The sequence below is a fragment of the Notamacropus eugenii genome, chromosome 7, assembly GCF_028372415.1.
Source record: "Notamacropus eugenii isolate mMacEug1 chromosome 7, mMacEug1.pri_v2, whole genome shotgun sequence".
Lineage (NCBI taxonomy): Eukaryota > Metazoa > Chordata > Mammalia > Diprotodontia > Macropodidae > Notamacropus > Notamacropus eugenii.
In genome coordinates, this window is record NC_092878.1 from 16,271,471 (window position 1) to 16,286,225 (window position 14,755).

Below are 14,755 nucleotides of genomic sequence, written 5' to 3' on the forward strand. Positions count from 1 at the left end.
AAGTCTGACACTTAAGAATCCGCATTTTTTATAAACTGGGATTGATGACCTTAATAAGATCATATGTGGAGATAATTTTTGAATTTTAGTTAACTACAAATCAACACATCAAGAGTTTGACATAGTATCAAAAATGTAATGAGGTATTTGAGTGAATTAACAGTTTAATTGGCAAGAGAAGAAGCACTTTAAGTAATACTGAGTTTCTATTAGTCTGACTACACCTCAAGTATTGTGTACACTCTTGACATGATGTTTTAAGGAGGACATTGATAAACTGCAGCATTTTCATAGAAAAATGAATAGCTAGTATGGTATGGAGGGTAATGACTTAGGGTTAGAATTAGGAAGATTTGAGTTCAAATAATTCCCCAGATACTCAGATATGATCTTGAAGAAGTCACTAGTTTCTTTGAGCATCAGTTACCTCATCTAAAAAAAAAATAAAAAAATAATAAGTCTAATTCACTGGACTGTTCTGAGGGTTAAATTAGATAATACATGTAAAACATTTTTCTGACCTTAATCACTATATGAATGGGCAACATTATAAAGTGAGGAGTTTGCAAATCATTTCAAATGAAGAAAAGTCAAAAAACTAGAGGTGTCTCACCAGGAGAAAAGATATGAGGGAAGAAGAAATGATACTTATCTAAAGACTGCCACGGGGAAGAGGTATTTGACTTACACTAAGTTGCTCCAGAGGACAAAACTCTAATCAATATTTACAAGTCACTGGAAACAGGGACAGATTTTAGCTGAACATAAATATGTTACACTGTACATAAAGCTGGATGCACGATATGATGCCAGCCTCAGGCTTCAAAATTGTAATTTAAAATTTTCGGTGAAGGAAAGCTAACAACCTTATATGGCAGAAAACATTGTTTTGTTTTAGTTTGGAAGTTCCCTTTTTCCCACCCATTTTAACACATTCTTATATTTATTTCATTTTATGCATAAAGCAAGTAAAATGGTTTAGACGTTTTCCAAAACTCAGAGCTGTCCAATAATAGCAGGTATTGTGTTTTGAAGTAATGGACTTCCCCTCAATGTTAGTGGTTAATCCAGAATTGGCTCATTTATGATGCTGGTAACGTACCCTTGATCAGAGTCTATGCATAAGACAAGTGATCATTGTTGTTTTGTGACAGATTAAAAAGAAAAAAAACAAAGAAATACGTACTATTTCACAGAAGTTCCATTTTTGCAAAGTGACAATCTGTATTGAAATTTACAGAACAGGGTAAGGTGAGTGGGTGATAGGAAAGACAATTTACATCTCCTTAGTATAGGTTAAATTTCATTGTAGTATGTCAAAAAGGGGATAATTCATTAATTTTGTGATTCATTCTAATCTTTGGCCACGTAGTCTGAAGCACAAATCTTCCAAAGAGAAATTATTTGGAAAAAGTTATCTAGTTTAGAGAAAAACTTGATTTCTTATGAAATCACATGATTATAGACTTGTAAGGGACTTTAAAGATCACTTAAGGCTTAACAACCAGGGACTTTCAAGTATACCATCCCTTATGAGGGTATAGTGACGTATCTCCTTTAGATAATAATTTAATGTACTGAACTCATTCAGTTTATTTTCTTTTCTATAACCAGTTCAAAAGAGAAGAGAATCTTGTGACCGACAAAATAATTCTACTCTAAAGATAGAATCAGAACATCTCTGTGGTCTGCCAATAAAGTTAAATTGTCCCTGACCATGCAGAACAATGTAGAAGTCAAACAAAAATTAATAATTCTCTTCATTAAAATATATTTCCTAAAAAAATATTTTAATAATTTTTGCTCAAAATCTTAATGCAGCTATCAATTTTGCTTTAAGCTTTGCTTAAAACTCATTAAGACTTTTTGGACATCCTATACACTAAGTAAGCAAGACGAAATAATAAACACTAAAGTTTTGCCACAATATTTTTTAACTCAAGGAAGGAAAATTCAATAGATATCTATGTGAATTAATGTGAAATTGTCAGCAACATGTTTTGGCACATTGAGGCAGTCTTGGAATCAACCTGAGGAATGTTGAAATAGAGCATGTTATCAACATGGTTCCAGGATCAATGTACTAAGGTTGATATCCATATGTTATATGGTGGCTAGGGTGAAATTGAAGCATATTCTTCATATATTAATAAGAATTTTAGGAAATTTTCCTAAACTTCACCAACTGGCTGCTCAGTCTCCTGATTGCCATCTTCATGTCTTTGTTTCTGAATGCATAGATAGATGGATTTAAGACAGGGGTAATAATAAAATCAAGAATAGCAAGAAACTTATCCACTGGCATTGTAGGGAATGGCCACACATAGACAAAGATGCATGGGCCAAAGAAGAGGACCACCACACTCATGTGAGCTGACAGAGTAGAGAGAGCCTTGGACAATCCACTAGAAGAGTGTTTGTGAACACTGACCAAAATGTAAGTATATGAGATGAATAAGAGAAATACAGTGCCAACGGAGATGAACCCACTGTTAGCAGTAACAATGAACTCCAACTTATAAGTGTCTATACAAGCCAATTTGATGACCCGAGGAAGGTCACAATAAAAACTATCAACTTTGTTAGGGCCACAAAAAGGCAGATTTACAACAAAAGCCAGCTGGGTCAGTGAGTGTAGGAGGCCAATGGCCCAAGCAGACATCTGGAGGAAAATACATATTTTGGGGTTCATAATAGTCAGATAGTGGAGAGGTTTACATATGGCAACATATCTGTCAAAGGCCATGTAAATGAGTAACACCATTTCAGTTCCTCCCATGAAATGAATGAAGAATATTTGGGTGATACATCCTTGTAATGAGATGGTTTTGTGCTCGTACAAAAGGTCAGAAATCATCTTTGGAACTGCAGTTGTGGAGAAACACATGTCAATAAGGGAAAGATTAGCCAATAGAATATACATAGGAGACTGTAGTTGAAGGTCAGAAGTCACTGTAAGTACAATGAGGAGGTTTCCCAACACAATGGCAACGTAGAAGGTGGAGGAGAAAACCAGAAGGAGATGCTGCATGGTCCAAGAACTAAAGATTCCCATGAACACAAACTCTGACACCATTGAATAATTCAATTCATTCATCAGACTGACTGTGATTGTAGCTGGAAGGAAGAAAATGAGGAAGAAATCAGAACAGTTGCACTACAAAAGTGTTTCATATAAAAATTCTCATATTCCATATAATATATGAAGTTGAAGAGGCAGAAACAAAATGATGGCATAATAGGGAAAAATATAGCAAGCTTTCTCCCAAAACTCATCCAAACAGATCTAAAAAAAAGGGACAAATTGAGTCCTGATGTGATAAATCCAAGAAAAAGCCACAATGAAACTTTATTTTACTGATGTTTTCACAGATACAGATGTATGTTAACAATGACTATGTTAGACAGGAATACTGAGCTCAGAACACGTCAAAGCAGAGACAGCCTTTACATCTGAAGTAAAAGAGATGACTGACCTATACTGTGAGCTCCACTCCCAAGCTCATTTCAGGGCATTACAAAGGTAATGGATGACAACTAGTAGCTTTGTAGCCCAATACTCTGTTCCAAGTCCCAGATCAAGGAGAAAAGGAAAAGGAAACTTGCAACCAGGGGTGGAATTAGTTCCTTAATCAGGAACTTAATCAGGTCATGTAATTACTAGGAGAGAAACAAGGGCAAATGCAAATTACAGTGTGGTTCAGATCCCAGGATCACAGCACACTCTTGTTTTCATCAACTAGCTCAGCCTGCAAAGTACTTACTAAGATAAGCATGTGTGTGTTCATCCTTTGTTTCCAAAGAAGACCATGCCATCAGAGAAATGATGACATGACTAGACTTTGTTTTTGAGTGAAGGAGGGCTGTGCAGGTCACCAGCCTCACTTCTCCTCCAGAGCCACCTGAATCCAGTGACTAGATATTCATCAGGATGTCTGGAGATGACCCAGGATGAAGCAATTGGTGTTAAGTGACTTGCCCAAGGTCACACAGCTAGTGAGTGTCAAGTGTCTGAAGTGAGATTTGAACTCAGGTCCTCCTGACTCCTGCACTAGTGCTCTATCCACTGCACCACCTAGTTGCCCACTAAGATGAGCATAGCAGAACAATGAAGACTGCAATTCTATTACTCTGAAATAATGGATTTTTAAAGATGGCTGATAGGAGCTGAATCCAGGTGTAGGCTACTGTCAGATGTAAATCCAGATCAGAAACCCACAGAACTCAAACTGGGGGACACCAATTAGATTCTGCTCTGGTTCAGACCACATTGAGAATGCCTAAAGCTTGCACTCCCCAGATTGAGCTGCCTCTGACATCACGAAACAATAATCAGTATCCCCCAGAAAATAGCAATCTGATCAACTCAGACCTTCTCTCCAAAAGGTCACAAAGCTCAGCCTTAATATCACGTCTCAAGTTAGGAAGTAGAAGAGAAGACTGACAAACAAATTCCCCCATAAAAAGCTATTTTAGTAATAGAGATGTTCAAGACATAAATACAGAAAAGAATGACTCTAAAATATCTATGAGCAAAGCCTCAAACACACACACATACATACATACATACATACAGAGAGAGAGAGAGAGAGAGAGAGAGAGAGAGAGAGAGAGAGAGAGAGAGAGAGAGAGAGAGAGAGACAGCACTTGGGTACAACTTCAGCTACAATTCCTGGAAGTGATGAAGCAAGAATTTTTGAAAGGGTTAAAAATATTTGTATTAATGAAATGAGAAATCCAAAGATATAGATATTTTATATAGATAGGTATATAATATGTGTATATATGTATATATAGATATATGCATGAAAGAATGATAATGAAATTAACAGCTTGGAATGAGTTATAAACCTTGTCCAAACAAGAGACTTCCTGAAAACTATGGCGGACCAAATAGTTCAATGATTCCATTAAAATCAAAAGACGGAAAAATTGGTAGAAAATATAAGGTGTCTCATAACAATAAAAACTGACTCAAAAAATGCTGCGGGAAAAAAAATTTGAATCATTGGACAACTGAGTATCACAACTTAAAAAGGAGCTTAAACATCATGTGCTAATAAATCTTCAGATAAAATGGTCCAGGTCTCTTAGAATCAGAGGGAAAAAGGAAAAAATAGAAAGAATGCACTGGTCACCTCCAGAGAGAAACCTCAAACTCTCATGAAGACTATACCCTAAATCTAAAGTTTCTAAGTCAAAGGAAAAATATTTCATTTCCAGAAAAAATATAATTCAAGCACCAACAAGACACAATAAGGATCGCACACTATTTAATAGCCATTACATAGGAATGAGGAGCTTAGAATACAGTATTCCAGAAGGCAACATATATAAGCTTACATTCAAGAAAGGCTTACTGAGGAAAATTGAGTATAAATTGACCAAAGAAAAATCAATCATTACAGAAACAGAGATTTCTAAACATTCCTGGTAAAAAAGCAAGATCATTGTAGAATTTGTGGAGTTTAAACACGGGAGCTGAGAGAAACAAAATGGAAGAAAACATGAATGAATATTGATAAAAGACTAAACAAAGATTTAAGTGAAGTTTATGATATGAACCCCCCTGAACTCTATCATCTGTAAGCATGATAAAGGGACTCTAATTAGAAAAAGTCTGGAGTAATTAGGCTTTCTCAGTGACCTTAAGAGAAGACTGGAAACAGAGTAGAGGAATACTCTAGTGGAGAAAATGGAAAGAAAAGTTGTGGAAAGTTATCTCAAATAATCTAAGTGCACAATTAGAAAACTACAAATAAGGAAGAGGTGGTTCCAGTGAAGGGAAGTGACTGAGAATGTAAATTCACTCCTCTAAACTGGTCACTTAGAAAGAAATAGATAAACATACACAGTTGGTTAGAGAAAGATATTTCATTCAAAAAGGAAATAGGAGGGAAATGGAAGGAGGGAGACAGGGTAAGAAAAGTAGAATAAGGGAAGAGCTAGGCCAAAGTAAAACAAACTCTAAGAATGTATAAAAATATTAATAGCACTTTTTAAGAGCAAACAAAGGGAATCTGATGAAGTGCCATACATTTGGGAATGGCTGAATTAATGATGACATATAAATGAGATGGAATAATATTGTACTATAGGGAATTATGAAGGGAAATCTTTAAAAGTGAACTGGGAAGTCATATATGAATAGTATAGAAGAAAAGAAAGGAGATAAATTTATACCATGACAACAAATGACAGTGACAAACAACTCTGAAAGAATGATAAAGTCTAAACAGTATAATTATGAAAAATTAATCGAGATGATTAATGAAGAAATGCTACCTACTTGATAAAAAAAAGGTGAAAGACTCAAAATGAAGAACAGGACATAATTTTGTGGATATGGCCAATGTGAGAATTGTTTTGCTTGACTATAAATAAATATTTGTAACAGAGAAAATATTTTTCTTTCACTCTCATTTAAAGGACAGGGAGAATTGGAACAGGAGGCTGGGAAGGTGAATTTCTACTGAAATACATATATAACATATATATATATATATATGCATATGTATAAAGAACATGAATTCCATTTAAATACATTTATTCACTAGGTTACAAAGCCTAGTCAGTTCATTTTACTTTATTCTATTGAAAAATTATTTTTAAAATTTCTATTTATTTTGGGCTCCTGGGGAATGTAGTAAATGTTCCATATAAGTCAATGGATTCCAAACCCTGAATTTTCTAATTTCACCCCTAATAATCCTATGAAAAACAACCTCACAGCCAACAAATCCAATTTTTCCTAACTAGCTCAACAAGTTCCCCAACCAATTTTCCTTAATACTGTCCAATATTTTTGCTCATTTACTTTAGGGTCTATTATTGCTCCTTCTGTTATTTTTATTGGAGATGGATTGTGGAACAGTTAAATGGGGTTGTGATGGTTAGAGGAAATGTGATTTTGCTGTTCTGATGGATCAGATGAGATAATGTATTTTGTATGGTTTGGAAAAACTAAAGTCCTACGTAAATATTATATTTTTTTTTTCTGGCCATCACTAAGAGTTTAGGAAATGCTTGCTATGTTCTAGGAACAGTACACAAATACCATCACTGAAACAATCTCTGTGCCTAAGGAGTTGATATTCTAATGAAAGCCGTGAATTCTGTGAATGGAGAGAAAGTGACAGTAGTGAGAGATTTTGTGAAAGTGGGAATAACAAGACTTGCAAATTAAGGAGATATTAGAATTAAATGAGAGGGAAACATTAAAGGTGTATGAAAAACTGCAGACCTAGGTGCCTGAAAAGATGGAGTTGCCATCAATAGAAATAGGGAAATAACTCCTTAATCCATCTTTCATTGTAATCTTCTCACTCAGCGATATTTATTAGCATCCTAGTGAGTGGTTCTGCCAAACTCTTCAAATTCCTCAATAGAATCAACCATCTTTTTTGTAAAGCAAGCCAACAAAATAATGTTAACTTTTTTTATAGAAGACATAAGGAAAGACATTCAAAAAGGAAGAATATATGATGAAGCATGTTCCAAAGGTCCAGTAGTTCTGACTCCAAGATATCAATGTTCTTTAAAAATATCTTGCAAATAAATGACCGCACTTCCAAAAACACTAACATTGTATTAGCAAATCCCATTGGAAAAAGACAGTATAATTCATACCATGTCTCTCTTCTTCATTATTTAGGTATTGAAATTGGATGGAATAAGTTACTGGTCAATATTTATACCCTGCAAACTTATCACCTTCTAACTTAGTACGTGAACTCTTTCGTACAGTGGCTCTTTAAGTATGATCCTAGGGTACCACTAGGCCCCTAAAATTCTTTCAATTACTCTGTGCAATGAAAACTATTTTCATAATGATACCAAGATGCTATTCACATATTAAAGTGTTTCTCTATTTTTCAATTACATATCTTTATTGATCCAGATTGTCCTCATTTACTTCAAACAAACCAAAATATTAAGACATACTAAAGGCAGAAGTAAATATGAGAATTTAGTTATTTCCTACTCAAGGAAACAAAGAGATTTTCAAAACCATAAAACAGTGCAACAATTTTCACCATTTTTAAAAAAATACATTTTCCATTGATGTTATTTGTGTTAACATGTAATTGAATAAATATTATTTTAAATGAATAAATGTATGATCTTAAATGTTTTCATTTCTACTAAGTCTTCATGAGTGTAACCAACATAAATAAAAGTTGTTTTATGTCCTTGATAATTTTGAAGAGTATAAAGGCTTTTAGTCTTAAGAACAAAAAGTTTGAGATATGCTGCTCCTCTCCAATGAGATGAGAATGTGTTGTTTCCTGATCCATTTAATCAAGACATTCTTTTGCCTGAATATTCACTGCCCTGAATACTTCCTGTCTGAATATTACTCAAACCTCCAGGACCACCTTAAGTTTCTCCATGAAATCCCTTTCATGGATGACTTACTGTTCCATGAGTGTCCTTTCCTATAAATTCCTGCAGCATTTTTGTATGTGCTGCGCCAATGTTTGTCTCCTAGAACAGACCTTGTTTCTTTCATATGCATTCCACCTCATAAAATCTCAGTTTAAGTCCATTGTGGTCAAAAGTATGCTTTGATGTTTTCATTCTCCAATCCCCTTTCCCTATGTAACTGGTTTTCAGTAGATGTTCTTGTACAAAGTGAATTATATATAACTTAATTGACAAAGAAAAAATAGAAGGAGAAAATTGGTATAAGGGAAACAAAAGTGGACAGAAAGGTGGAGAAAAAATATGACAAGACTGAAAGTGAAGATAGAAGAAAGAAAAGGAAGGGATCAACGAAACATGCAAGTTCAAACAAAATTATGCATATACTAAATGACTGATTAGATAAAAATTTTCTTCAATGATTTTTTTTAAGTTCTCCAACATGAACATTGGTCCTGAGCCTGTTCCAAACTTGATGTCCACAGATAAAGTTACAAATAAATTTCCATGTAGTTGGGCACCGTAAAGGACTCAGTTACTCTCCTTTAAAGAGCTTTAAGATATCTATCTCTCATAGAATACTTGGGCTAACCAATGCCTGATTTGCTGTCTAATTGGTTGCCTGGTACATTAACTTCAATAGCTGATCTAGCTTCTTTTAATTTTTCATGTGATCTTATGTCTTAAAACACATCTTGCTCCAGACTTGACCATACTGTCAGGAAATTATACAATCTATATTCAATAAGAATCTTACAGAATCACAGAAACTCAAGTCTGAAAGGCATCTAATTCTATCTAGTCCAACCTATAAAGATATGGGAATATTCCATATAACATCTACAAATGATTATTCCACCTTTTCTTTTAAGAACTCCAGAAGAATTTAACTTATTTACGACCTTTAAGGGCATATCAGTCCATTTTGTTCAGCTATTTTGAAAACCCAAATGTGGTCAGAATAGAGACAAGGATAGTAGGTCCATCACCAGCATCATTTAGGACACTCTTTGTTAATATAAACTAAGAAACTATTAATTTTTTTTGTCACAATGCACATCTGTTAACTTATGTTGAACTCTACATCCTATAAAGTCCGCAGGACATTTTTTGCACAAATTATCTATCTACAATTCTCCCTTTCTGTGTCAACTGTTCATCTCAGATACAGGATTTTTTCTTCATTCTAATTAAGTTACATTTTAAATTAAGTGTCCTATTATGCTAGCTTTCTCAGGTCTTTGGGCATCCATCTCTTTTTGTCCCTTTTTGCCATCTTCAAAATTGACAACCATGCCCTCAAGTTTCAGGCAAAGCTTTCTGGATCTGGAGTTAAGATATCTGGGCTTGGATCCTACCTTTTTCTAATAATCTGGCAAGGATTTTCTTGAATCAAGAACTTTCCAGTGAAGCATTTTCATTACTACATGTCCCTTTTTAAAAGATTTCATAAGCATCGGGTTTCTCTCTTAGGTCTTTCGTTACTATTTTCATTTCAGTTTGCACTTCTTTTTCTATACTCCATGATAATCACGTCTCTATTAATTATTTCTTTCTCTATTGTATAGAATACTTGTTCAACAGTTTAAACTGCTTGAACAGAAACACATAATGGCAGCTGATGTTAGAGAGAACAGTGTTGAATCTAGAGTGAGGAAGACCTAAACTCAGATCTGCACTCAGATTCTATCTAGCTGTAACTAATTTGATCTTTGTTTGCCTCAGTTTCCTTAGTTTTAAATTTGGAATAATAATAGCACCTACCCAGTAGTAGTCAAACACCACAATGATGTGACCACTAAGCTGCAATGTTCTGCATAAATTCTTCCAACAGCCATGGGAAGGAAATCAGCCCATAGCTTCTTTCATCTCTCCCACCTGTCTGGAGCACAGCCAGATGACAACAATATTTTCCAAAATTCTTGTTGCACACTTTCATGAGATCCACATTTGTGAGGCTCAAATGAGATACTTATTTTTTTAAAGTATGCATGTGTTATTTTTTAAATAAATGCTTATTCCCTAACACATTAAGTAGTTCATGATGTGCTTTTTTCTCGACTGACTTTTCTTAAAGCTATGCAGATGAGACAAATCAGTAACAGAGTCCTACTGGAAGGTTAACATCACCTGGATGTGTGTGTTTATGAGTTTCTTCTTGCGTGCTGTGTATATACTCTTCTTCTGTCTTAATGCTCTTCCTTTGTGATATTTCCTTATTTTTTATCCTTTATAAAAACTTACCTAACAAAACTATGGTTATAAAAGTACTATTAAATAGTCATTGGTTCAGATTTTTCAAACAATAGTCAATACAGAGGATTGCAACAACCCCTAAATTATTTTAATATGACAGTATAACATGAATATGCTCCCTATCGTTTTATAATCTATGAAATGGGTGACCAATAACTGTAGACATCTTGTGTAATAGTACTTTCAAATCTAGGACCAGATGGTGCAGCCACAAATGGCTAGGACCCAGATACACCCACAATTATTTGTATCCATCCTTCCAATTGATGCGAATGGCTGATATTTGAAACCATTATACTACCTTGGCGATTTGGTTAGTGTCTTCTATCAAGTAGCCTAATGCCCTTGCCTTGCCACCTCTTCAATCCACTTGGATATTCTGTAAAATGCATAGAACAGACAAAAAAGAATTAAAACGTGATACAGCATAACACAGTGTAATAGGAGGTTTGTTGGTTCACAAGCTTTCAGCTATAAAGATAAGACTAAAAACCTCAGAGATTGGGCTCATACTCAGTTTCATCACAACAACCATTGATGCTCCTTCCCCACTCTCTCCATTCCAATTTTATTCTGTAGCTGATTTCTATAACTCACCAGTCAGATGTTGTCTGTTGTCTACCTTCTGGATATCATCCCAATGTGGAGCAAATATGTATGTTTCTTTTGAAATACTTTCCTCCAAACGGAAATCCTCTTCCCAGAACCTGATTTTTCAATATCTTCCTTACCTCCTGGGTGCAGACAATCGGCAGGCAGTTGCATAGAGTTGTACTAATTCTAGACCGTATTGGTATGATGGCAGGGAACAAGGGAATTATCCCCTAAGGGGACTGAAAATATGCAGTTCATACTTCAGCTCTTTGTTATTTGAAACAAAAAATATTTACTTGACTTCAAATATCATGAACAATTCCACTTGTATCCAATTTCATACAAATCCATGCATAACCCTATATATCTTGTTTTCATCCCCCCTAGGTTACCTTACCACAAATCACAGCAATCTAAAGTTTAGAATGGGGAAGAACTCAGTTTGCAACTGAGTTCCATGAGGTCTCAAGAGAGTCTTGGTTTGGTTCATATCTTCTATGAAAGCTCCCTGAGTCCATCTTCCCACACCTTTAAATGGGAACAGAGGGCAGATTCAACCCACAAGAACTGAACTGCTCAATATGACCCTATGATGAAAAATGACTCCTTAAACAGTAGAAGACCATTTTGGTCTCAACATGGGTGGTCCAAAGAGACCCTGAAACTCCTTGGTGGCACAGAATATCAACTTTATAACATAAAGAAAGTCGGATAACAAAAGTTCTGCAGGTCACAGCCAAACAACACAGAGAATTCTTTTGACCACTGATCTGCAATGTTCTCTGTAAATTCTAATAGCCATGGGAAGTTAATCAGTCCATGGGTTCTTTCCAGTATTTCATCACTCCCACAGATCTATAGTAAGGACAGAGAACAGCATTATTTTCCAAGATTCCTGGCATGCTTTTGAAGCAAAAAATAGTCTCTAAAAATACTGAAACAATTTGAGTGTGACCACTATGGGGATTCTATCTTTGAAACACTTTGCTCTTTCCCAGAGTTTCTACAAAATAACTTTTGAAAAATGTAAAAATTGTTCAGAGATTCCAGAAAAAGTAGAGGAAAAAAGTAGGAATTAAGTGGTGTGATAGGAAGAACATTAGACTAATAATTAAGATATGGCTCGCTACTGCCTTATTATGCTATCTTGCTGGGTTCAAAGAGCAATTCATGAGTTCAGATCCTGTCAATCACTTAAAAGTTATGTTGTTAGACACTCCTGTAATCCTTCAAATCATTTCTTTATTCATATGTAGTCCTTTAGTTTTACTTTCTCTTGTTATCAGCCTTATTAGTATATCTTCTCAGAATACTGTAAATCAATCTTTTGTGAACATTCTGCCTATTTTTGAATACTGTTTCTGTTATCTTGTTAATAATTTCTACAGGGTAAGAGAAAAAAGACATTCAGCCTTACCCAAAATATAAAAGATTTGTTACCTAATGAAAAGATTACTAAGTTTATGCATGTATTCCTTTTCATTTGAATTCCATATGTAATTAATTCCTCCCTGCAGTTATAGCATTAGGCAACTGTGGAAAAAGAAGAGATGAAGTTTTATCATATACAGGGCCAGCGCATGACACATTGTGAAGGAGAATATTGTTTTTTATGTTTCTTTCACCCTCTCCCAATTCTTTATCCTATGCATGCTGTACCTTGGTCATTTAGGTGACCCTCTTAAGACTTTTCTTCTCCATCCCACCTTTCCAGATAGAAGACCTTTTCTAGAGGACCAAATAGATATAGTGGAAATTTCAATGGATTTTCAGTCAGAAGATTTAGTTTACCACTCCAGATCTGCTATTTAGATCCTCTGTGATCTTGGTCAAGTTATTTTCCTTCTCTGGGTATCAGTCTCCTCAATGATTTCTAAGATCACTTTTACCTATAAATATATGATTAAGCCTAAGTTCTATGAGCCTATCATCTATAAAACTTCTCAACAGGATCACATAATCTGTAAGATGGTCCTATGGCTTTTCCCAACTTTCCACAAGAAAAAAACAAAAATAAAAGCATAATTGTGTTGTGCCTCTTACACACTATTTCCTACTTTCAGCAAATCTTATCAACTCACCTAGTTAATACTTTCTGGGTTTGCTCCAGCGTTGGCATTAGCCATTCCCTTGAACACAGCTGAAATTAATGTTAAGTTGTTAAACATGTCCTCTGAGAGCCAACTCATATTTAGAAGGATACTGAGATTGAGAACCTAACATGGCTAGGGAGCTTATGGGGACCTCTGTGCCAGGAACGAGATAAAGACAGAACCAGAAAAAAAGAGGAGATTTCTAAGGATGTGGAAAGCTTCAGAGTTCCCCTTCCACTGCTGCACATTGAACTCCAATTTCATTACTTCACTTTTGGTTGTCATGCAAGTCCTCATTTGCACAATCCTTTCCAGTTAAGTAAAGTTACCTAGGAGAAGAGGAAGCCATCACCCAGACACTTCAACCCATGTCCCATCCTCCCATTATCACTCCAACATAGCTAAACTTCTCAAATCTCTCAAAGCCCCAATAAGATTTGAAGGAAGCATTGTATGATGTGAGAATGTAGGGATGAAAGTAGGTTCAAAAGGAAATATCTCCACTGGGTTGTGTGGAATTGAGAACATTCCAGGATAAATGGTAGGCCCCAAGAAAAGGGTAAATGGTGAAAGCCCTGAAAATGAAAGAAAAGAGAGTTTGGCCTCAGACAAAGGAAAGAGGGTGATACAAGCATTGATTGTGAGAATTATGCAAAGTGATCAATAGAGAATCATGTGGCATAAGAACTATATACAAAGGATCTATCCAAAGGAGGAAGCGGCCCCTCTAAATTTGAGCATGCTGGTGCAAAGCCTCATATAAGTAACCAGTCTGAACTCTTAAGTTCCCTTCCTACTCTGAGAGTCTCTGTTTGTTTGAACTCAGTGGAATGATTTTGTGGTGGGAATTAGATGTCAAGGCAGCAAAGACTGTTGCATAGAAAACTTGCTTAGCATAGGGGGCACTTGAATTCAGTTACTACTTCTGATCCATGTTGAATGTCAGAGCTTGAGCAACAACACTTTACTTTTCTGGTCTCAGACAACTCTCAATCACTAAAAGTAACAGCACAGGTAGCAATCTACATTAGTCCAAGATGTTTCATCATAGGGAACTCTCTGCACTGATGAAATCAGGTCATCTCCCAGTCTCCCTAATGCTTACCTAATGTACAGGCTTAAAGAGTCATTTAAAAATAGGAATATTCATTTCTTTCATGGGAATATATAAAGATTATTTTCATCATGCAACTTAGGAAGATGATCTTATATTCACTAAATATCAATTATTCTCAGTAACAGTGTGATAAATAGACCCAATGTAGTGAGGAAAAGGCTGTCCAGTAAGAGAAGGATGGAAGAGTGAGTAGAACTGAGTAAAATCATAGTGAAAACATGAAAGCATTTCCCTGGCAGAGGCAGATTGGAAAAATAAAAGTAAGCAGGAA

The 14,755-nt window shown here is 35.3% G+C and overlaps 1 protein-coding gene across 1 annotated transcript; it reads right to left on the bottom strand.

Annotated features, from left to right (window-relative positions):
- Nucleotides 1–2,158: 2,158 nt before the first annotated feature.
- On the bottom strand, nucleotides 2,159–3,097 carry LOC140513640 (olfactory receptor 4F6-like). The gene has a single exon (XM_072623491.1). The coding sequence runs from the start codon at nucleotides 3,095–3,097 to the stop codon at nucleotides 2,159–2,161; it is 939 nt and encodes a 312-aa protein (XP_072479592.1).
- Nucleotides 3,098–14,755: the final 11,658 nt, after the last annotated feature.